The sequence below is a fragment of the Anabrus simplex genome, chromosome 9 (assembly GCF_040414725.1).
Source record: "Anabrus simplex isolate iqAnaSimp1 chromosome 9, ASM4041472v1, whole genome shotgun sequence".
NCBI classification, from domain to species: Eukaryota; Metazoa; Arthropoda; class Insecta; order Orthoptera; family Tettigoniidae; genus Anabrus; species Anabrus simplex.
In genome coordinates, this window is record NC_090273.1 from 15,686,592 (window position 1) to 15,709,570 (window position 22,979).

At 38.9% G+C, this 22,979-nt stretch overlaps 2 protein-coding genes across 5 annotated transcripts in view; one reads left to right on the top strand and one right to left on the bottom strand.

The window, feature by feature from the left end:
• The window catches only part of LOC136881128 (RNA-binding protein 7), a 59,355-nt gene extending 51,951 nt beyond the window's left edge, over window positions 1–7,404 (bottom strand). Inside the window, exon 1 of the mRNA XM_067153790.2 lies at window positions 6,996–7,404. Coding sequence (XP_067009891.1) covers window positions 6,996–7,085 — 90 coding nt within the window. The 5' untranslated portion in view covers window positions 7,086–7,404. The remainder of the gene's footprint in view (window positions 1–6,995) is intronic.
• Window positions 1–22,979, top strand: part of LOC136881127 (transcription termination factor 4, mitochondrial) — a 132,752-nt gene that overhangs the window by 102,008 nt on the left and 7,765 nt on the right. The window contains exons 1-2 of one of the 4 annotated variants that reach the window (XR_010860987.2): window positions 7,595–7,667; window positions 12,487–13,422. The exons of 2 other annotated variants lie outside the window; for them this stretch is intronic. The gene's annotated coding sequence lies outside the window, so the exon portion shown is untranslated. Of the gene's footprint in view, window positions 1–7,576; window positions 7,668–12,486; window positions 13,423–22,979 lie in introns of those variants that run through there. One more of the 4 variants, XM_067153787.2, reaches the window with a different exon arrangement.

A 22,979-nucleotide genomic window follows, 5' to 3' on the forward strand; every position in this document is an offset into this window, starting at 1 on the left:
TACCGTAGATGATTTTGTAACTATTCTTTATGAATATAAACTTTTATTGAAAAGATGTAGGCTACTCCCCCTCCTTTTACTTAACATCGGCATTATTTCCATCAGAAATATCTCTGTTCCTTCTTTTTTTGTTCTTTTGACTAGTAGTTTAATATTACACTAACACATTGAAGGTTTTCAGCAACGCTAAGGATGGGAAAGAAGCAGCTGAAAATTTCCCTGGTAAAAAAACCCATGGAAAACCATCTTCAGTGCTGCCAACGGAGTTCAAAGTCACCATCTCCCAAATTAAAGTTCACAGCTACACAACCCAAACTGCACTGCCACCTCACTCCGTGCCTCAGGTCAATTCTTCATATCAAATGGAGTGACAAAGTCAGAAATACTGATGTACTGTATTTTGGACCATAACCTTATCAGAAATTGAGTCCTTATTCATACGAAATCAGCTGCAAAGAATGTGACCAAAATAGGATGTACACAACACATACCCAAGAGAAACTTCTGATACTCTGCGGTAATCGCTTTCTTTAGATAACTTACGGCTGAGAAAAACAAACAAAAGGCATTTTTTAATTTGATATTGCAAATTCTCCCATAATCCACATTTGCCAGCTCTTTGCACAACACCTCCTTGGAGTTGTGACTCATATTTATGGAAAGTGAGTGTAGTTAGAAAGGCAGTTCATTTTTGGGTTAAATATCTTAAGCCTTTGAAACACATTAGTCAGATCATACCCAACTACTCTGTCTAAATATAAAGGGTAAAAGGGAATGCTGTAGCCTACTGCGACCATAGAGGATAGTAGAGCATGATATTTACATACATACATTATCATTATAGACTGTTATGCCTTTCAGCGTTCAGTCTGCAAGCCTCTGTGAATTTACTAAACATCGCCACAATCCTCGATTTGCAACTAGTGTTGTGGCCTCATTTAGTTCTATACCTCTTATCTTTAAATCGTTAGAAACTGAGTTTAACCATCGTCGCCTTGGTCTACCTCTACTTCTCTTACCCTCCATAACAGAGTCCATTATTCTCCTAGGTAACCTATCCTCCTCCATTCGCCTCACATGACTCCACCACCGAAGCCGGTTTATGCGTACAGCTTCATCCATCGAGTTCATTCCTAAATTAGCCTTGATCTCCTCATTCCGAGTACCCTCCTGCCATTGTTCCCACCTGTTTGTACCAGCAATCATTCTTGCTACTTTCATGTCTGTTACTTCTAACTTATGAATAAGATATCCTGAGTCCACCCAGTTTTCGCTCCCGTAAAGCAAAGTTGGTCTGAAAACAGACCGATGTAAAGATAGTTTCGTCTGGGAGCTGACTTCCTTCTTACAGAATACTGTTAATTGCAACTGCGAACTCACTGCATTAGCTTTATGACACCTTGATTCAATCTCACTTACTATATTACCACACGAAAATCTCTTATTTGCCAGACATACTGTATGTACTCTGATGATGTGTTATAAAGCACAATACAGTGAAGTAAGACGGTTAAAGTCGACACTGTGCTACCCAAAGTTTGTAACATAAGGAAATAATAATGTTATTTGTTTTACGTCCCACTAACTACTCTTTTACAGTTTTCGGAGACGCCGAGGTAACGGAATTTAGTCCCGCAGGAGTTCTTTTACGTGCCAGTAAATCTACCTACACGAGGCTGATGTATTTGAGCACCTTCAAATACCACCGGACTGAGCCAGGATCGAACCTGCCAGGTTGGGGTCAGAAGGCCAGCGCCTCAACCGTCTGAGCCACTCAGTCTGGCAACATAAGGAAATGAAAATAATGCAAATCTTACTAGGAATTACTTTTGGAGAGATATGTCATTGCATCTCGCCCTCAGAAGCACATTTACTTTTATAACCTAATAAAGAGCAGCAGCCTGCCACCATCCATTGCTGAAGTAGCTACTTGCATTCCTATTGGTCAACATGAACAGAATGCGACATCATTGTCATCAATGCTGATAATTAGATTGCGTTACAAACCCCGGCTGAATAAAAACACAAATAAGATCGCCGTGAAAAGGAAACAATGTGAAATATACGGTACAACTGCAATAATTTTACATGAAACTTACCTTAATGCAGTGGCAGTTAGAGGGCTGCGGCAGCCTTAAGGAATTCATGCATCCTCGTGTCTAGGGGGAAGGAGCTCTTAAATAGGAATTCACCTGGCAACTTAGGTGAAATAGACAGCGCTACAATCACCCAACAGAATGCTAGAGACCTACGCCCCTAGACCCGTCTGCTTGGTCACAGTCCAATGGTTTTGTCACTAACCGAACCTAACCAATGCAGACCAATAGTTTTGTCACTAACCGGACCTAACCAATGCAGACCAATGGTTTTGTCAATAACCGGACCTAACCAATCCATACCAATTGCTTTGTCACTGACCCAAATTATAAATTAATTCAGCCTCCAGACCCCCTGTGCTTGGTCTCAGTCCAATGATTTTGTCACTAGTCTTAGTTCCCAACTAAACAGTTTGGCAGCATTGTTCACTGCTCCAGCTCATACTCACGTCCTCAGCGAGAAGTAAAGAAACTACAGTCATTCCGCGCGCAGCTGAATGCAGAGAATATTGGGTAGCACGGCGTCAACTAGTGATCTGTTTATGTAAATAGATGTTTACAAACACTCACTGTGTCAAAGACACAGACGCCAGTGTCATGGTTGTTTGACGATCTTCCGTGTACAGTGGGTATGTATCAGTATGTGTTTACAAACACTCGCTATGCATGTGATGTAAAGCAAAACAGAAAACATGGACCTTTATCCTTTTGCACAATAACAGGGATTGTAGCCAATACACTTCCTATAGACCCATCATGTTTTTGGTATAGGCTAAAAAGGTCTATGACTAAGCACAAACACCATGTTATCCATTTATCAAGAGGTTATAAAACTATTCTCATTAGGTTTATTATGAACTGGTATCACACTAGACCTACTTCACCTGCACCTACAAAGGAAATATTAATACAGTATCATGCACCATACAAATTTTGGATTTTAGAACTACAGGATCAATCCAAAGCAGCTAAGACTGTCAAATACATGTAAATGAAATTGCTTAATGTATAACAGAAATAAAAGAGATTACAACAGTATTTTAATTTAGGTAGCAAATCCAATCAATAACAATTTTTTGGTTTCCCGTATTCTAGCATCCTCTCATTAAGTGAGACAACTAGAAGATATAGGCCTAAAGTTACTCCAAATCTACACACGAATATCACAATACTTAGTATTCTAACCCTCAATATATATGGTACTAGTAGAAAAAATTGTTAAAACAAATGTCATGTAATGGATGTGATTTGGGGTTATCTGGTTATATGATACAATATTCTGAATAAAACATAACCTAGTATTCCTACAAATGTCAATTTAATGTACATTGTCGACTTAACAGGCGCCTTTGATGGAAGATTAAAAAATTGTGTTAGTCACAATAATACTACCAAGGAAAAAGAACTAGTTGTGATACAGAAACAAAATTCAGGTATGTCTACATTACACATAAATTTAGTAACGGATCACTAATAGTTTGTTAATGAATTGCAATTTACAAGTGGAGTTATTTGGGTACTGCACTATATGCAAGATGAGCACCTGAGATTTGCTGAAGACACCACCTTGGTAGCATCATCTGAAGAGGAGTTGACAGAACTGATCTAGGGAGCATAGAAAACAAGCCTAGAAAATGGATTACGGCTAAATGACAGAAAACCAAGGTCACGATTGTTGATCATAAGGACAACAGCAGTCCAAGTATACATCAGATGGGAGGATATGAGGTTGTAAATCACTATGTACGAGGGGGTATCAAATATAAATGGGATTTCTTTTTTTTAACTTAAATTCATTTATTGAAAAACACAAGGCAAATTACTATTTATTTTTCCACATAGTTTCCTGCTTTGGAAATGCATTTGTCCCAGTGTATGGGCAGCTTTTTGATGCTCTCATCGTAAAAAGAACAGGGTCGTGTCACCAGCCAGTTGCGCACGAAGTCTTCCACACTCCCGTCGTCTTCAAATCGTTGCCCTCCTAGAGTTTAAGTGGTCTGAACAAATGGAAATCGCAGGGCGATGTCTGGGCTGTAAGGAGGATGATCAAGTGTAGTCCAGTGCATTTCCTGTAGCTTGGAGACAGAGCTGCAGTATGGGACCGCACATTATCGTGGAGGAGGATGACCTGTCGAATCGGTTGGTCTCATCTTTTGCAGTGATATGTAACCTTCGCCTTGTTCAACAGCTCGCAGTAGTAAGCAGCATTGATTGTGCGTCGCTCATGCAAAAAATCAATCAGCAAAATGCCTCCTTAACCGCACTAATGTTTTTGTCTGTAATGCTGGTCCGAGGACGGTGATCGTGTGGTTGATTTTCCACACGTTCTCGTCCTTCCTTGAATTTTTTATGCAAGGCAAACACACGTGTCCTTGACAATGTATGATTACTGAACTGCACAGTCAATTTCTGGCAAATTTCCACCGCTGTAACTCCTTCACGAGCAAGAAATTTTATAATTATGCGTTGCTCAGTGGCAGTGGAGGGGTGCACCTGTTGTTCCGACATCGTGAGCGTTACTGACGAAACGGCGGGAAATATGTAACAGCACGCTCTCTCCACTCCTAACGGTCCCGCCTAAGCGTGGCAGATGTGTGGGGCCAGTCCTACCAACTGTTGATGTTCAGGAACAAAAATCCTGTTTATATTTGATCGACCTTTGTATATTTAGGCTCCTCAGTGTCCAATTCTGGTGGTTCCAAAGATGAAGTAAAACAAAGGATCAAAACAGCAAAGGTAGCAATGATCCGTCTGCAGAAGATTTGGAAAAGAATATTTACAAAAACCTTGTTTAATCTCTAGTCTCCTCAACTTTTTTTTGCATAGCACAGAGACGTGGATAATCCTACAACGCAATTGTGCGCGAATAGAGAGATTTGAAATGTGGTACTGGAAGAAAATGTTAAGGATTCCTTGCACGAACATGTTCAGATTCTTAACCAACTTCAATGAAAGTTTGTCCATTGTGCATGGTCTCTCAGCAGATCATACATTACTTTGGTCACATAATGGACTCAGAAGGTAGTCTTAAAAAGTAGATTGTTGAGGATAAAGTCCAAGGAACCAGACCACTAGGATGAATATCAACATGATGGATTGACATGGTGAATGGTCCTTTAGAAAGTTTTCTCAGAGTATTCACACTGAAGGCTTTGGATAGAGAAGAATGGTGGAGTATGGTTCACCAGCTAGATAGCTGAATTATGATATGACACCTCAGCCATGAGGCAAAATGAATAAAGAAATATTCGAGCAGGGATTTCACTTATTTTGGTCAGGTTACTTTTCACAATTCTTCTCTCTCTCTCTCTCTCTCTCTCTCTCTCTCACACACACACACACACACACACACACACAGAGAGATAGAGAGAGAGTGTGTGTGTGTGTGTGTGTGTGTGTGTGTGTTATCACTGGGTTGATGGTATGTCTTGGCTTTATATATTCTATGGTAGAATCCGTGTACAGCATATCTCGTGATCACATCTCTTTGTTCTTAATTTTCTTCAGTCCATTTCCTTTCTATCACTGCACTTGTGCTGTAGATATCTAGTTCTATTTTGTTCTCTCTGAGATCCTTCTTTCTAGAAGTTCACTGTATGGTCTCGTAGATGGTAGTAGCACTTTGAAACAGTGATCTTCAATACAGAAGGTTTCTTAGAATTATAGGGAGCGGGTAACAGGACAAGACGCACGCATGCACGCACACATGCACCCACCCACACACACTATATATTCAATTAAGTTTTTAACCTAATTATACTTTTCACACTTTTTGGCCACGTGCCCTTCATAACGTCAACTTCAGCTGATGAGCTGATGAATATTAAATGAGTGACTGTGAATGAAACTGGGTAAGGAGATGGAAGGAAATCGGCTGTGGCCTATGAATAGGAACTGTCCCTGTAATTGCCTGGAAGTGAAAAATGGGAAACCGCTGGGCTGAGTGACCCAAGACGGTTGGCAGATACGCTAGCTCAGTCTGATGGTATTTGAAGGCTCTCAAAGACGTCAGCCTCGTGTCGGTAGATTTACAGGCGCATGAAAGAACTCCTGCAGGACAAAATTCCGGCACATCAGCGCCTCCCGAACATTATCATCATAATCAAAATGGGAAAACACAGAAAACCATTCTCAGGACAGTTGAGGTTCGAAACCAATCATCTTCCGAATGCAGAGCTTGGCTCAATAACTGTAGTGTATTAATGCGTGGCCACTCCACTCAGCGGTTCATTCAGCAACAAACTGTATACCCAAATTCCCACATCGCACATCCAGTTGGGAGGGGGGAATGGTATACTTATTTATTACAACAAGAAGAGGTCAACCAGTCTAGGTCACAGTGCTACCATATATAAAAGGAAGTTAACTGGAAAATATTATCATAGTAACAAGCCACGGCTGTCTAGACTTAGAAAAGTCTGTTTATTATACCCAAATAATGCCATCCACCCTATAATACATAATATTACTAAAATGTTCAAATTTTTAGATAAACACCACTGGCCAACATTCAGTATCAATAGCTTTTTAAACAAGTAGTCTATGTAAACATTTTTCACTGTACGTAATACGAAACTACATAATCTATCACCACTGTTTCACAAATATCACTAACTTATAAACCGTTTCCAGTAATGGCAATGTATTAAGAAGGTTGTAGAAGTAACCAAACATGTTAGAAAATTAAGTTAGATGGTAATCACAAGAAATGTGTCAGACTGCACTCTGTCACAGGAAAATGAAATGGATAATGAATTTAGGAGACAAAATAATCGTCAACCACTAATTTTCCACTCCGACATTGAGCAAAGTAATAGCCTGCTGACGGCATTTGAGGTTAGAACTGAAGGTTTCCTTATCTATGAATTCTAACTACGAATAAATACAAAATTAACTTACCTGGTGAAATAATTCAAATAAGATATCTTCAGTAACTTTGTCTGACAAATTACCACACCAAATAGTTCTTGAATCTTCGTTATCGGTCATGTTTACAAGAACGTCAAAAAAGGTTAGATGGCAAACACCTACGTTATGGAAATTCCCGCGCAAATTCCCTTTAAGTCCACAATCACTATTTCCAGGAAGAATGGGGAGGTAGATCAAAGCGAACTGTACATAATACTTCTCCTGTTAAAATATGGTTAAAACAACCCATCAACGAACTACCGTCGTGTAAGCTTAATAAAAAAAACTTTTCCACTTGGCTTCCTTGATAATCGAGTCATCGATTAGTTCCCAAAATTCGGATACTTCCAAACGGCTGCATTTCACTTAGGGAAATAATACATCTCCCCCGAAGTAAATAAAAATATTTCTCCCATCAAAGTGTACTTTAAGTTTATATGGAGGATTCCAAAATAATTTATAAGCCAGTTACCTTTATCATCTGTTTAGTTGGACTCAACTGAACGTTGCAAATACAGCCAAGGATCATGTAAGAGAAATAATACAGCATTTCCGCCGACAGAGAGAGTGTGGGAGTATCGAAGTGGCTGTGATTACCCAGAAACGCGAGTTATTTTATGACCACATATGTTCCTGTGCCGTTAAGAATTCACTTTAACACAGGTAAGTTTTGCTGTTTTTCTGTTAGCATTCTTCCTAAATGGTAGTGTTTGACACGGTGATTGCATCGTATACAATTATAAACTAAAAGCGTTCGTCAGTGGTCACAATGATGGTCTACGGAGAGACGTGCTACTTCACGATGTCACACCACAGAGATTATAAAAGAGGGTGACTGACACACGGGCACAGAGTAATCAACTGTATAATCCAGAACCAATCAGATTGTTAAATTCCTCTCTTTGTATTTAGCCTAGTGAACAAATGCATATTACCTGACAAATATGTTGTTTGTATCTAGGCCCTTATTAAAAATCCAAGTCTTCTAATTTGGCGCGCCTGTGCTCTCTTCAGTACATGGGCGCCCATGCTCGGAGGCAAGGTGGGGACGTCCCCCCCCACCCTAGCTCCCAGGGGAAGAAAAAATTCTAATATAGTCAGGTGTCTTTTAAGAAAATTATTTAAAAATCGGTATTACGTAGAAGTGGTAGGGGATACAGTGTGTGGTATTCTACCGTGGAATACAAGTCGCCATTCATCTTCCAAAATATTAAAAATACTACATACCCCCAGGTCTAGCCCCCTCCCCCAACCCTACAAACTATCCTATGGGCCCCATGCTGCAGTACGACCACTTTTGTGTCACTTTTTTTCGATTTTTTCTCTGTAACTCTTTCCTATGAAATCCTACAAAAGAAAGTACTCTTATCATTTTCTGTAGAGCACATACCGGTAATTTGCTACAATTTACTCCCATACCTTGTTTATCTAAACCCCGTAGTTACCGAAATACAGAACTTCAAAGAACATTATTTTTCCAAAAGTTTAGGAAAACTACCACTATAACACAGTGTCCATCATTCTAACGGTTTATTGATGCAATTTAAGCATAAAATGAGTGACAAACACTTTGTAGGCATATGTTACATACGTGCATAAGAAGTTACAAATAAGACCACAATACATGGAATATTTATAATTATAAAGTATATATATATATACATCTGAATTGGCTCAAATAGAAGGCTACATTTACAAATAAGGGGTGCATACAAAAGTAAACAAATTTGTTCAATTTAGCCCTCCGCCGGGCGCACTGGCGCACAGTGCGCCAAAGCGCCTTTACTACGGGGTGTGTGGAGAGGATGAGCGCTATTTTCTTGTTAGCCCGCGTATTCCTCCAGTGGAATATCTTCTGTCGTGTGTTGAAGGCGTGATTGTTGCAGCTCCATTTGGCTAGAAACACATTTCCTTTCCAATACACCACTGGTGCACTGAGTGCGCCATGTGCCTAATCATGTAAGTAAAACTATCCAAGTACCTTTGTTACTTTTTTTGTCTTTGTCCATCTATTTAGCATGGCCTATTTGTCATACATTAAGCTCTAAAGCTTGTCAATCAAACACATTTTAAATTCCTGCCATTTCTGTTCTGCATTTCATTTTGTAGATGAAAACACATTTGAGTTATCTCTCTGTAACCTTCAACTCGGTGCTGAATTAGGAATATCATACTTATAGTAGTAATTTTTTCAGGTCGGTGCTGATTGATGACGAGGCTATAAGCCAAATTCTAAACAACTTGCAAGATGATCAGCTAGTTCATTCAAGCGAAGAAGATAGTGGCAGTGAATTTTCTGATGCAGAGAATGAAGAAGTTCAATTTAGTGACCACCAAACTGAGTCAAAACAAAGTTGTGACGATAATGATGATGATGATGTTGGTGAGGCTGTATCAAGTTTATATTTTGTAGGAAAAGACAAGGAAACGAAATGGAGGAAAACTGATTTCTCTACTGCATGCAAGACTAAATGCAAAAACATTTTGAAGAAGAAATTGCCCGTGCCAGTTCAAAGGTACAGAGATATAAAAAAGAATATTGAAATTTTTTTACTCTTCATAGATTCTGATATGATAGATGAAATTGTTAGGTGCACTAACTTATTCATAACTGGTCATTGGGATGAAATTCAGTACTCACAAGAAAGAGACGCAAAGGACACAATGAGATGTGAAATGATGGCGGTCTTTGGTGTCTTGTACTTACTAGGCATGAAGAAACTAAGCCACACTAATGTCGACGAACTTTGGTCCGCAGATGGGACTGGAATTGAAATTCTCCATGCTTGCTTGAGTGCAGAGAGATTTCTCTTTATTTTTCGCTGTATTCGGTTTGATGACAAGGAGACCAGAGCTGCTGAAAACCGACAAGCTTGCTCCTATCATGTATGTGCATGACAGATTTACTAACTGTAAAACAAGCTACTGGTTATGTGAGTACGTTACTGTAGATGAGAAACTGGAACCGTTTAGAGGACGATGTGGATTCATACATTACATTCCGAATAAACCAGCAACATAGAACTATACTGAGGCAAGCAGCCAGATGGCCCTTCCTCTGTACAAAACACGCCATCTGCAATTGTCCACAGATTAGGCGACTCAATCAAAGATACTAACCAAAACTTGACTATGGACAACTGGTATACAAGTGTGCCTTTAGCAAAGGAGTTACTTGAAAAGGGCATAACTTGTATTGGAGCTCTTAGGAAAAAACAAGAAAGAATTACCAGCTGAATTGCTGCCCCAAAAATGTAGAGAGGTAGGATCATCAATATTCGGCTACCAAAAAGATTTGACTCTAGTATCTCAAGTTACTAAAAAGAACAAATTTGTAATATTACTCTCTACCATGCATGACACAGGCACAATCGACAAAGCCTCAAGTTAGTCGCATATCATTCTGGACTATAATGCCACAAAAGGGGGAGTGGAAACCGTGGATCAGATGTGTGCATCATACACAGTGGCAACGATCACAAAAAGATGGCCTTTGTTGATCTTTTATGCTTTGATGAATATGGCTGGCATAAATTCTCAAATTGTTTCCAGTTCAATGAGAGCAACCCTAAAGACAGGAGGAGGATTTATCTCAAGAATCTAGCTCTTCAACTGATGAAAGAGCAACTGAGTGTCCATGCAATGATTTCAAGCATACCTCTAGATATAAAGACATTTCTCATCAGGTACCGTGCAGAAGTTGTGGAGGAACCTGTGCAATATACCCAGAAAAAACGAGGCAAATGTCAACACGACCATAGTGTGTGATCAGTGTAAGAAGGATGCTATGATTAACTATCTCTGTGAAAGTTGTGTTGTCGTGAGTAACGATATCTAAAGACTAAAACGTTGTCTCGGTAGCATACGAGGTGTGTTCAAAAAAAGGCCGAACTTTGTAAATTGCGCGCAAACCGCATTGTCCATCATGAGTTTGTACCCCGAGGCCAGACAGTGAACAAAGAACTGTACCAGAATGTTTTAACGCATTTGAGAGATGCTGTGCGCAGGAAGAGGCCTGAACTGTGGGAAAACAAATCCTGGATGTTGCACCATGACAATGCGCCAGCACATGCCTCTCTCTTGGTCCACAGTTATCGGGCAAAACACCAAATTCCTGTTGTGCCCCATCCGCCCTATTCTCCCGACTTGGCTCCAGCAGACTTTTTCTTATTCCCCAAATTGAAAACCACCTTGAAAGGACATCGTTTCCAAGACATTGAAGAGATCAAGGAGAATGCGACTAGGCAACTTCGCGCCATCAAAGAAAGTGCATTCCAGGAAGCATTCCAAAAGTGGAAGAAACATTGGCAACACGCTGTTGATAGTGCAGGGGAGTATTTTGAAGGGGACAGTCTGTGAAATGATGTAAGCTACATAATAAAGTTTTTCTAGCCACAGTTCGGTCTTTTTTTGAACACACCTCGTATTATTAATTCTGTAAATAATATGATGGCTAAGTTACCATAACATTGTATCAGCAAATAAATAAGAAATAGAGTTTTTTAATTCAAATATATGAATAAACTATTTAAGAACATCCCTAAATAAAAATATTCAGGTATAAGTAAACAAGAAACCAATTTTCAAATGAAATACCACATAGCGCGCGCCCGGCGGAGGGTTAAAGACAAAACGAAATATTTTGTACCCAAATTATAGATTTATGTATACAAAATACAAATGATACATACATACATTACATACATTATCATTATAGACTGTTATGCCTTTCAGCGTTCAGTCTGCAAGCCTCTGAAAATTTGCTAAACGTCGCCACAATCCCCGATTTGCAACTAGTGTTGTGGCCTCATTTAGTTCTATACCTCTTATCTTTAAATCGTTAGAAACAGAGTCTAACCATCGTCGTCTTGGTCTCCCTCTACTTCTCTTACCCTCCATAACAGAGTCCATTATTCTCCTAGGTAACCTATCCTCCTCCATTCGCCTCACATGACCCCACCACCGAAGCCGGTTTATGCGTACAGCTTCATCCATCGAGTTCATTCCTAAATTAGCCTTTATCTCCTCATTCCGAGTACCCTCCTGCCATTGTTCCCACCTGTTTGTACCAGCAATCATTCTCGCTACTTTCATGTCCATTACTTCTAACTTATGAATAAGATATCCTGAGTCCACCCAGCTTTCGCTCCCGTAAAGCAAAGTTGGTCTGAAAACAGACTGATGTAAAGATAATTTCGTCTGGGAGCTGACTTCCTTCTTACAGAATACTGCTGATCGCAACTGCGAGCTCACTGCATTAGCTTTACTACACCTTGATTCAATCTCACTTACTATATTACCATCCTCGGAGAACACACAACCTAAATACTTAAAATTATCGACCTGTTCTAGCATTGTATCACCAATCTGACATTCAATTCTCTTGAATTTCTTACCTACTGACATCAATTTAGTCTTCGAGAGGCTAATTTTCATACCATAATAAAAATATTTTTTCTTTCTTAATCTGTTTACCCTCCAGGGTTGGTTTTTTCCTCGGACTCAGCGAGGGATCCCACCTCTACCGCCTCGAGGGCAGTGTCCTGGAACGTGAGACTTTGGGTCGACGGGATAGAAGTGAGTAGGAGGACCAGTACCTCGTCCAGGTGGCCTCACCTGCTATGCTGAACAGGGGCCTTGTGGAGGGCTGGGAAGATTGGAAGGGATAGACAAGGAAGTGGCCATGGCTTTATGTTAGTACATCCTGGCATTTGCCTGGAAGAGAACTGAGAAACTACGGAAAACCACGTCGAGGATGGCTGAGATGGAAATTGAACACCTCTCTACTCATTTGACCTCCCGAGGCTGAGTGAACTCCGTTCCAGCCCTCGTACCACTTTTCAAATTTGGTGGCAGAGCCGGGAATTGAATCTGGGCCTCCGGAGGTGGCTGCTAATCACACTAACCACTACACCAGAGGTGGACAATAATAATAGTACAAATAATGCTTACCTGTAAACAACATTTTTTTGTAGAAAAATGTATAGTAATGTTAGACTTTTGATCTTTTGGTTCTATATGTAGTGTCACTTTCATCACCTTCTGCAGTATAACAAATGTAATACATTCATTTTCTTGGACAGTTGTCTAGTCAATTATTGTCACCACTTCTTCATCTGTCATCAGTGTTTACAATAATCTGAGGGACATTTAGACATGATTGTCCATAGAAGTTCTTACAGTTAATAGAGCAATGCAAACCGGCCTTTCTGCAGCTGCAGACCTTGGCACCTCCATTTTTACAACAGCAAAAAATTGTCTTATGGGAATGAATCTGGTGCAGATTTTTTTTCATTGTTTTAATGGGAGTCAGCCCTTTCCTGCCTGTCATTCAGCCCCAATTCAAAGGGTCCTTTTCTTTCTCCATCCATGTTTGGACGTGATGATATGTACATAATGTGTGATATTAGTCTGCATCTTGCATAAGTGGCAAGCTAGCAAAGCGAAACTTGCTTTTAGTCACACACTTTTCAGAAAGCTGACAGTGTAGAACATCAAGAGTTTGGAGCATTCATGTCCCCAACATACAAGGCTATGAAATATTTCTCACCTGCTTTTCCAATATGGTCAGGAGTAGCTTCTGTTGCTGTTAGCTGTTAGTTCAGTTGTTCTTAAGTTTATGATAGGTTACTTTGTAATGATTTGTAATTAGTTATTCATCAATTTGCCGGCCCCGTGGTGTAGGGGTAGCGTGTTTGCCTCTTACCCGGAGGCTCCGGGTTCGATTCTTTTCCAGGCCAGGGATTTTTACCTGGACCTGAGGGCTGGTTCGAGGTCCACTCAGCCTACGTGATTAGAATTGAGGAGCTATCTGATGATGAGATGGCGGCCCCGGTCTAGGAAGTCAAGAATAACGGCCGAGAGGATTCGTCGTGATGACCACACGACACCTCGTAATCTTTCGGGCTGAGCAGCGGTCGCTTGGTAGGCCAAGGCCCTTCATGGGCTGTGGTGACATGGGGTTTGGTTTGGTTTTTTATTCATCAATTTAATTTTGTTATTGGTTAAGTGTAAGACAGGGGCAGCCATCCCTAACTTTGGCAGAATAAATAAATTATCTATCTATCTATAAATATTTCCTTTCCTCTCTCCTGCAGTGCCTTGAATAGTTCAGCTGGGATTTCATCTATACCATCTGCCTTTCCATTCTTCATTTCCTAAATGGCTGTCTCATTTTCCTCTTCTAGTACACTGAAACTAATCTGATTTTCATTCATTTCAGTTTCCTTGTCCAGATTTATACCACTCTCATCTGGTCTGCTACTCCAATCATATAACCATTCTATGTATGCTTTCCATAGTTCCCTAACTTCTTCAGGTTCACTTACTATCTGCCCATCCGACCTCTCAGTCTCAGTCATTCTGTTTCCTTTCCTTCTTTCCTTGAATGTCAGTTCCATAGCTTCTTTGTACATCAGGTCAAATTTACCTTCTCTTTCCAGCCGTTCTGTTCTGCTATAGGTTTCCCTGATCCACTGTTGTCTGGTACGTTTTGACTCTCTTCTTAGTTCATTATTTAACTTTCTATACATCTTTCTTCCCTCCTCAGTGTTAGCATTTTTCTATTTTCTCCTTTCTTCTGTTTTATCCATCATTTCTTCAGTTATCCAATTCTTTTTTCTATTTTACTGCCGTGTTTCATTCTGAGAAATCTGACTCCATATTTCCCTACTATTTAGTCATCCTGTCCTTCCCCAACAACAGCGTTCTAGTCACCCGTTATCACCATGCATGCATTCTTCTTTTCTCTCCCACTAATCTCCATTTGTTCATAGCACTCCTCTTCTGGACATTGGCCAGTTGGCATGTGCACCTGAATTAGTACCGCATCTTTTTTATCACCTTCCGGTCTTAGCATCATTGTTCATTTATATATTCAACTTTCATCACTTTATACTTTATATCCTTGATAATTAATATCCCTACTCCATGTTTTCTCCTGCACTTTCCACCTGAGTAATATAATGTATATCTGCCAGTACCCAGATCTCCGCTCTCAACCAACCTCACTCATCCCTAGTAGCAGTATGTCAAGGTTATTTTTTTACCATTTCTTATTTAACATTTTCTAATTTTCCTTGCTGTAATACAGTTAATAAATTCCATGTACCTAATCTCAAAATCTTTTTTTTTTTGGTAAGGCTTTTATTCCTTCTTCCTTCATCCCTTCCCAGAGATCCGATCGAGAGGAAGCTTTACCTCCGGAATCGTATGTATAGAGGTCTATTAGAGTAGGTGAAGCATTAATCTGATCTTATAATGATTAAGAGGAGGGTTCTGCAAAGCAGTATTATTGGACCATTATCTTTTCTTATGAGTAAAGAACTAGAATTGCAGATAAGTGAAATGGACAGCAGACAATGGTATTATGGTAAATAGGATAAAAAGTGATGTAAGTTTCGCCAAGAGGATTCCTTTCAGTTTTAATTATTGCGCCATCTCTCCCCTGACAGCTCGAAACAGAGCTCTAAAGCTCTCAACATAAGTTAACATCTCAGCGGTCGAAAGGAATTTCATGACACACTTGGCTACCCACCAATTGACAACAACTTTTACTACAACAACATTACCTTTCGACCAGTACGCTCACCTCAGCACGTCCAACAATAAAGAGCCACACCTATCACAACCTCTTTCCACAAATACTACATCAAAGAAGATGGCCTAATGACGTCAACACAAACTTCAATATAGCCTACGGCACTAACATTCCAACTAATATTATCTCAAAAAGGACCATGTCATATGAAAATTCTTCAAAATTTATAAACGTATAAATGAAAATCAATACTTATCAACTTCAAGAACCAACGACCATTACCAATGCTCAACTTTTCTCAAGTTTGTAACAACACATCATTTGACAATTAAATGGAATGTGTTTTCTGATTTTTATCTTTATTGTAATATCCTTTGAAATCATTTAGGAAAAGGCTAGGAAAACAACAAATAGGGAATCTGCCACCTGGGCGACTGCCCTAAATGCAGATCAGTATTGATTGATTGATTGATTGATTGATTGATTGATTGATTGATTGATTGATTGATTGATTGATTGATTGATATGTACATAGTATACACAGACTTTAATATCAAGAATCAACCACCTATGTCATAATGCTCAAATAACACTAGCCTGCAAAATAAAACTTTTTTTGTGCGGTAAAAACGAAACTAGGTGGGTTTTATGAATTTCTTAACGCAGAATTCGAGAAAAAAATTAGTTTTGGCGAATCACGTCTGGTTTGGTGGCAATTTTACAAAATATTATTTTGTTCTTACGTAAAATTGTTGATACTTAGTATTGATTAAATTTGATGTATTAATGTAAATTTCAGCTTGCAAAACGCAATCATATTTTTAATGCATTGAATACACATAACTGCTGCTTTGTAAGCAAGTAGGTAGTATGTATTATATTTTAAATGTATATTGAAATTCGTGAAACTGAAGCATAAAGCGCCTATTTAGTTTCGACTGTACAGTTGCTTTTAAATTAATATAACCGTACCTTGAATAAAAATTACATGGTTAAACATACATAGTTTTGTTACTTACATTATGTGCAGGTTAGATTCACACCTCCGTCTTTTCCCGTGGAATTTCCGGGTTTTTGAAGTTCTTGAATGATCTCTAGAAGAGTCGTCTCGTGCAATAGACCAACAGTAATCGGCCATCATATTCACATCACAACGTCCCTGATAGCGTCGTTCTGCATCTTTGAGATCCTGGTGAAACCTTTCACCTTGTTCTTCACTGACAGCTCCGAAATTTAGAGGGAAATAATCCAAATGCGAAGCTAAGAAACGAAGCTTAAGGCTCATATTACAACCGAGTTCCTTAAACTTTACCAACATTTTCCTTACAACTTCTTTGTATTGAGGGTCCTTAATGTTGCCAAGGAATTTAGTCACTACATCTTTGAATGCGTTCCGTGCCTCTTTCTCAATTTTGGTCATCGTGTCTGTGAAAATTTTATCCTTCATCTGATTACGAATCTGTGGTCCTTCAAATACGCCTTCTTTGATTTTTGGATCTAATAATGAGGGAAATTTAGTGGATAAATATTGGAAGCATAGGCTACTTTTATCTAATGCCTCGACATACAGTTTAATCAATCCAAATTTGATGTGCAAGGGTGGAAGTAAACTTTTTTCACGGTCAATAAGACTTACATTCAAGATATTTTTGGATTCTGGTTGTAGTTGTTTCCTTTCTATCCAATTCACTGTATCCCAATGTTTATCCCGTGCCCTGCTATCCCATTCGCATAGGAAACAGGGAAATTTTGTATAGCCTTTTTGTTGTCCCAGCAACAATCCAATGATCTTCAAATCACTGCAAATTTGCCACCCATGCTCATGATATTTAATTTTTTCAAGCACCAACTTTAAGGTCTCGTATGTTTCAGACATTTTTGTGGAGTGTGCAAGTGGACGGATGCCAGAACATTTGTATTATGAAACAAAACAGCCTTTAAACTTATTTTGGAAGAGTCAATAAAAACACGTCACTTACTAGGATCATACTCTTTCTCTCCCAATCGACATAGAAGATTTGAAACACCCGTACAAAATACAAGTTCATCTTCTTGAGTATAATACTTTCGGACTGTTATCTTTGAAAGGAAACTGCTTTATCAGTCCATCATAAACATTGCATAAGGGCTGGGGCTTTTAACATGTCTGATTATTCAAGTGGTCTAAGATGAAAGACAAACTCTCAACTGTCTTATCTTCAATCCTACATACCTCGCGGTCTATTGCGTATCTGGGGGAGTTTGTTATGAATTTACCAGGAAATCCCCAACTACAAAATGAAAATTTAGACAGCAATAAATCTATAATAAAATGCAAACAATAACAAATCAAATCACATAATTGTATTCTAAAAAATGTTGCACGAGAACATCCTTCAACATTACATCTTACTAATTCATGCAGATACTAAAACACCGAATTGCGTCAAAACTAGACATGATAGGAAAAAAATAGCATCATTTTCGGAATCAGGGCAGCGATTTCCATAAGAATGACATATTTTCTATTTTACCGCAAAATCATGTTGGCTAGTGTAATTGTCATGTTTTTAGACTCAAATTTAACACAAATATTATTAAGCAATAGTATAGTACATTTTACATTGTAATAGTTGTTTAATGATCCCTAATCCATTTTACAAGACATAGTTAGTTTTTAACAGTATTCATAAGTCATTTCCAATCAGGTAACTGATCTATTCCTAACGTAAAAAATATGGCTGATGATGCCTACTATTAATAGGCGAAACATGTACCATCCAATGTATTCATTTTATGTTAACAATTTTGATAAGGACAAAGTCCTAATTTTTAAGATTATATTGTATTGAATAGTGGGTGAACAATAAAAAACATACTAGTGTTTATTTAATACATACCACATAATCGAGCATCTCGTCTCCTTACTCCCAAGTCTTGCCAGCCCAAAGTTTGCAGAATTTTACATTTGAAAAAAAAAAAATAAATAAACTAAATGGGGACATTTATGAAATCAGTGATACAAGCTGTGAAAAATGTTTGTTCAAAAAGACAAGAAGTATCAAAGAAGAAACTGATGAAAATAAAGAGGTCAACTACAGAATGAGAGCAGTTCAGTGGGTAAAACACAGAAATATATATGAAAAGGAAGTGTATAGAAAAGGCAAAAGAAGAAGCCATTGTTTTAGATTCTGATATTTCAAGTTTAACTAAGATACTTTAACTTGTGCAAATCAACGTAGATATATGTGTCTCTAAGATATTTAACATTATGTTCCATGTTCATTTGGTTTAGAATATTATCAAGTTACAAAAATTTGTCAATTGTTGTAATGATAATTGAATACTTCCAAAAATAGCTGTACCCCATCGTAGGTGCAAGCTGAATATTTTTGTTTATAAAAGTAGTAGACTTACTGTTGCTGACTTTGAGTTTTTATGAATAGATGTTCATGTACTTTAGTATTCTTTTACTTGATTAATTACTGAATATTAATGTAGTAAATCAGTAATTGTACTGATATAATACTACTGTATAGCTTGTTTTCAGCTTTCTTCTCAACTGACTTCAGATAGGGGATAGTTTAATTTGTTTAAACAATGGTTTTTAACCTATGTCTATTTTTAGTCTATGTTTGTAGTCATCCATTAAGGTGTGTACTGAAAAATGGTGAAATGGACTTTGTTTCATAACTTGTAAAATTCTGAAGTAATTGAGAGTCTCAAGCCCAGGTCCTCAGATTGTGAGTGTACCTCTGAAAAATCATAAATTGTACAAAAATTTACAATTTTTTTGCATTGTGCAACAGCCCTATTGGGCCTTGGGCTACTAAGTGACCACTGCTAAGCTCGAAGGCCTGCAGATTACGAGGTGAATCTCTCATAGTACAAGTAGCCTGTGCAGTGTTCTCCACTACATACACTAGCCAAGCGTCTTGGTAGGTGTGCTAGTTACCAACTGATGAGCCCAAATTGGCACACTGGGATGAAATGCTGGCAACCAAGAATGAGTTAGCTGGGAAATTATAATTTCCAATAATGGAGCAAATATATTTGAATATGAATTTACTCATTCAGGACAAATATTTCGAGTTCCATGTGGGAATAGAAATTTATATTACTCCTGACCTGGGCAGAGTTGAACCCAGGGCTTCTGGGTTGGAGGCAGACTCACTAACACTTGACTGCGGATGGATAAATTTAAAAAGGTCATGAAAAAGTCAGGAATTTTGTTTCATGGAATTATGTTGGTACTCTGAGCAGGCATTGACACTGTATGTCTCTCAATTGCTATGTATTTTTTAATAAAAAATACTGTCACAACTCCGTTGCTGATAGCATGACAAGAATAAGAATTGTACAGTAGATATAAATTGCTACATCTACAGCTTGTATATCTACAGTGACTAAACACATTTGATCTAGCCCATAGCAGAAGGCAAATAATAATAATAATAATAATAATAATAAACACTAGGTCTTGCCAGCAAAGGCAGGATCTATAGCTCATGAAATACACTGCCTGATAAAAGAATTGAGCACGCAGAAGAAATGGCAGATATCAGTGTAACTTCATACACATACACTCCATTGGCGGGTATGTAAATGTTTAGAGTTGCAATTCTTTGTGATAGGTAGAACAGCCACCAGAGTGTATTAGTGTTGTTGCCAGGCCTGGTACGGTAAATAAGCGGCGTGAATATCGTCAGACATTGAGTGCTTATTTAAAGATAAAAATTTCATTGTTCCGTATTGAAAGTATTAACGTTAAAAATTAAATAATTGAAAAAGAGGTTCAACCTATTCAATACATAGGAAAGAAATGTAGTGATTACATTTTTATTTAATAGTAAATATAAATGGGACCGGTTTCGACCCTAGTCCAGGTCATCGTCAGCCGTAAAAACATGTAAAACAATGCATATGAAAAAGAAAAAGATTAATTAAACTCTGGATCGGTATAAGATGAAACAGTTCGTAATATTAAGAATGGTAGTATGGCACACGCAATGATAGGCGAAGTCTCACAATGTTTATGAATATTGGAGAACAGTCAAAAGGGTCAGTTTCCACACTCTGTCAGGCACTACATTTCTTTCCTATGTATTGAATAGGTTGAACCTCTTTTTCAGTTATTTAATTTTTAATGTTAGACGTTGAGTGATCACTGTGAAGGACACAGAGATGCCACAAACTCGTGTGAGACAGCGTTATCAGTTCCTGACAGAGTTTGAAAGAGGGTTCATTGTGGGTCTTCATTTGGCCTGCTGGTCGAATCGTGCAATATCAAGATTTCTGGGGCATTCGGATATGACATCGGTCCGATGTTGGATTGCATGGGAACGTGAGGGCAGGCATATTCATTGTCAAGGTTCTGGTTGACCATGTCTGACCACTACATGGGAGGATTGCTGTATTGTGTACCAAGCACATTGTAACCCCTTCACATCTGTGCCTGCCATCCAACAACAAGTAATGGACTCCCTGCAACATTCTGTGTCATCTAGCAGCAGCCGGTCTAGAAAATTACCATCCCATGCATAGGCTGCCGTTAACATTTCATCACAAACAGCTGTGTTTGGAGTGGTTCTGTGACCGGGAAGTATGGACTGCTGATGAATGGTGTTGCATTGTGTTTAGCGATGAATTGCGGTACTGCACTACCCCAGATGACCGTACCGAGCTCGATTACAAGTAATAAATCTCATTGTAGACCGTATTGGACATCAGATATGAACATTAAAACAAGAATAATAGTTAACACCACCTTTCCAATACTTATCTTTCCTATATTTAGGAAATAGACATTACAACAGGCGTTGTAAGATGGGACATGTTTCGCTTAACAGTTGTAAGCATCATCAGCCAAAAATAAATCTTAGCCTAAAGTTAGGTCAGGGCCCTGAACCTAGTGTCCTTAACATATATGGCACCCTAAGAATCAACATTTATATTTATAAAATGAAAATAGGCTTAAAACTAGTGTGAAAAAACATGGAATGTTACAACATGGCTAAGAGAAAAAACACAATCGAGTTGAGACAGAGGATAAGAACAGAAAGTAGGCTACAATACAGAGCTGGTAGTGAAATAATTAAAATCATTAGGATATCATTGTTACCAGTCAGTCAATCAGAATGTTCAAACATAAAAACAAGAGTGAAAATATATAAGAGTGTTCATCATGGCTGAGTTAGAAAAAACACGTAATCGTGTTGCCAGAGGTTAAAAACATAAGGTACAACACAAAGCTGGCAGTGTAATATCAAACTCATGGCTGCCAGTCAGTTAATAAGAATGTTCATATATAACAAAACATGATGGTTATATTCTTTTAAGTGAAGAAATAATTAAATCCTACTCTTGTATAGATACGTGAGAACGGGCGAGAGAAGTCATATGTTGTAGCAGACATGGAGTAGTAACACTTCAAACAGGATTGATCACGCCTGAAGCTGCTTCATTTTTGCTGGGAGTTCAAGACCAAAACGGAAAAAATAAGATGCCAAGTGCGTGCACTGAAATCTCTTATGTTGGATGAGCGTTGAGCGGAGACATTAGCCGTTCAAGGGGGTCTGTTAAATTTATGCCCGTGCAGCCAGTATTCAGTAGATTGTGGGTTCGAACCCCACTATCAGCAGCCCTGAAGATGGTTTTCCGTGGTTTTCCCATTTTCACACCAGGCAAATGCTGGGGCTGTACCTTAATAAAGGTCACAGTTGCTTCCTTCCTACTCTTAGCCCTTTCCTGTCCCATCTTCGCCATAAGGCTTATCTGTGTCGGTGCAATGTAAAGCAACTTGTATTTAAAAAACAAACAGATGACCATCGTCTGCGAGTATGGTGGCAACCTGGGGAGAAGTCCCATTCTTCCAATATTTTGGAGAGACACAGCAGTGATACTGCTGGCATCATGGTATGGTGAGCCATCGAGCATGGCTTCAGGTCATGGCTGGTAGAGACTGAGAGAACACAACGGTATGTCACGGTCATCCTGCCTCCTCATATGTTACCTCTCATGCAACAGTATCATGGTGCCATTTTACAACAGGACAATGCTCGTCCTCACACTGCACGTGTCTCTATGAACTGTCTGATTGATGTTGAGGTACTCCCGTGGCCATCGAGACCCGCAGATCTGTCCCCGATAGAACATGCGTGAGACCAGCTCGGACGTCAACTCCGTCCCACTGCCAGTATCCAGGATATGGAGGACCAGTTACAACAGTTGTGGGCCAGCTTGCCTCAGGAAAGGATACAATGGCTTTATGACACCCTTCCCAACCGAATCAGTCTATACATCCAGGCAAGAGAGGGGTATGTGTGGGTTGCAACGCCATACCGATAAGTGAGCTCGTACTGCCAAGTTCTTGACTCAATTTTGTGATCACTGAAATAACATCACATACTCTCTCAACACGTGACGTTTCATTTCGTTTCCTCCTCCCCTTCTGGGTG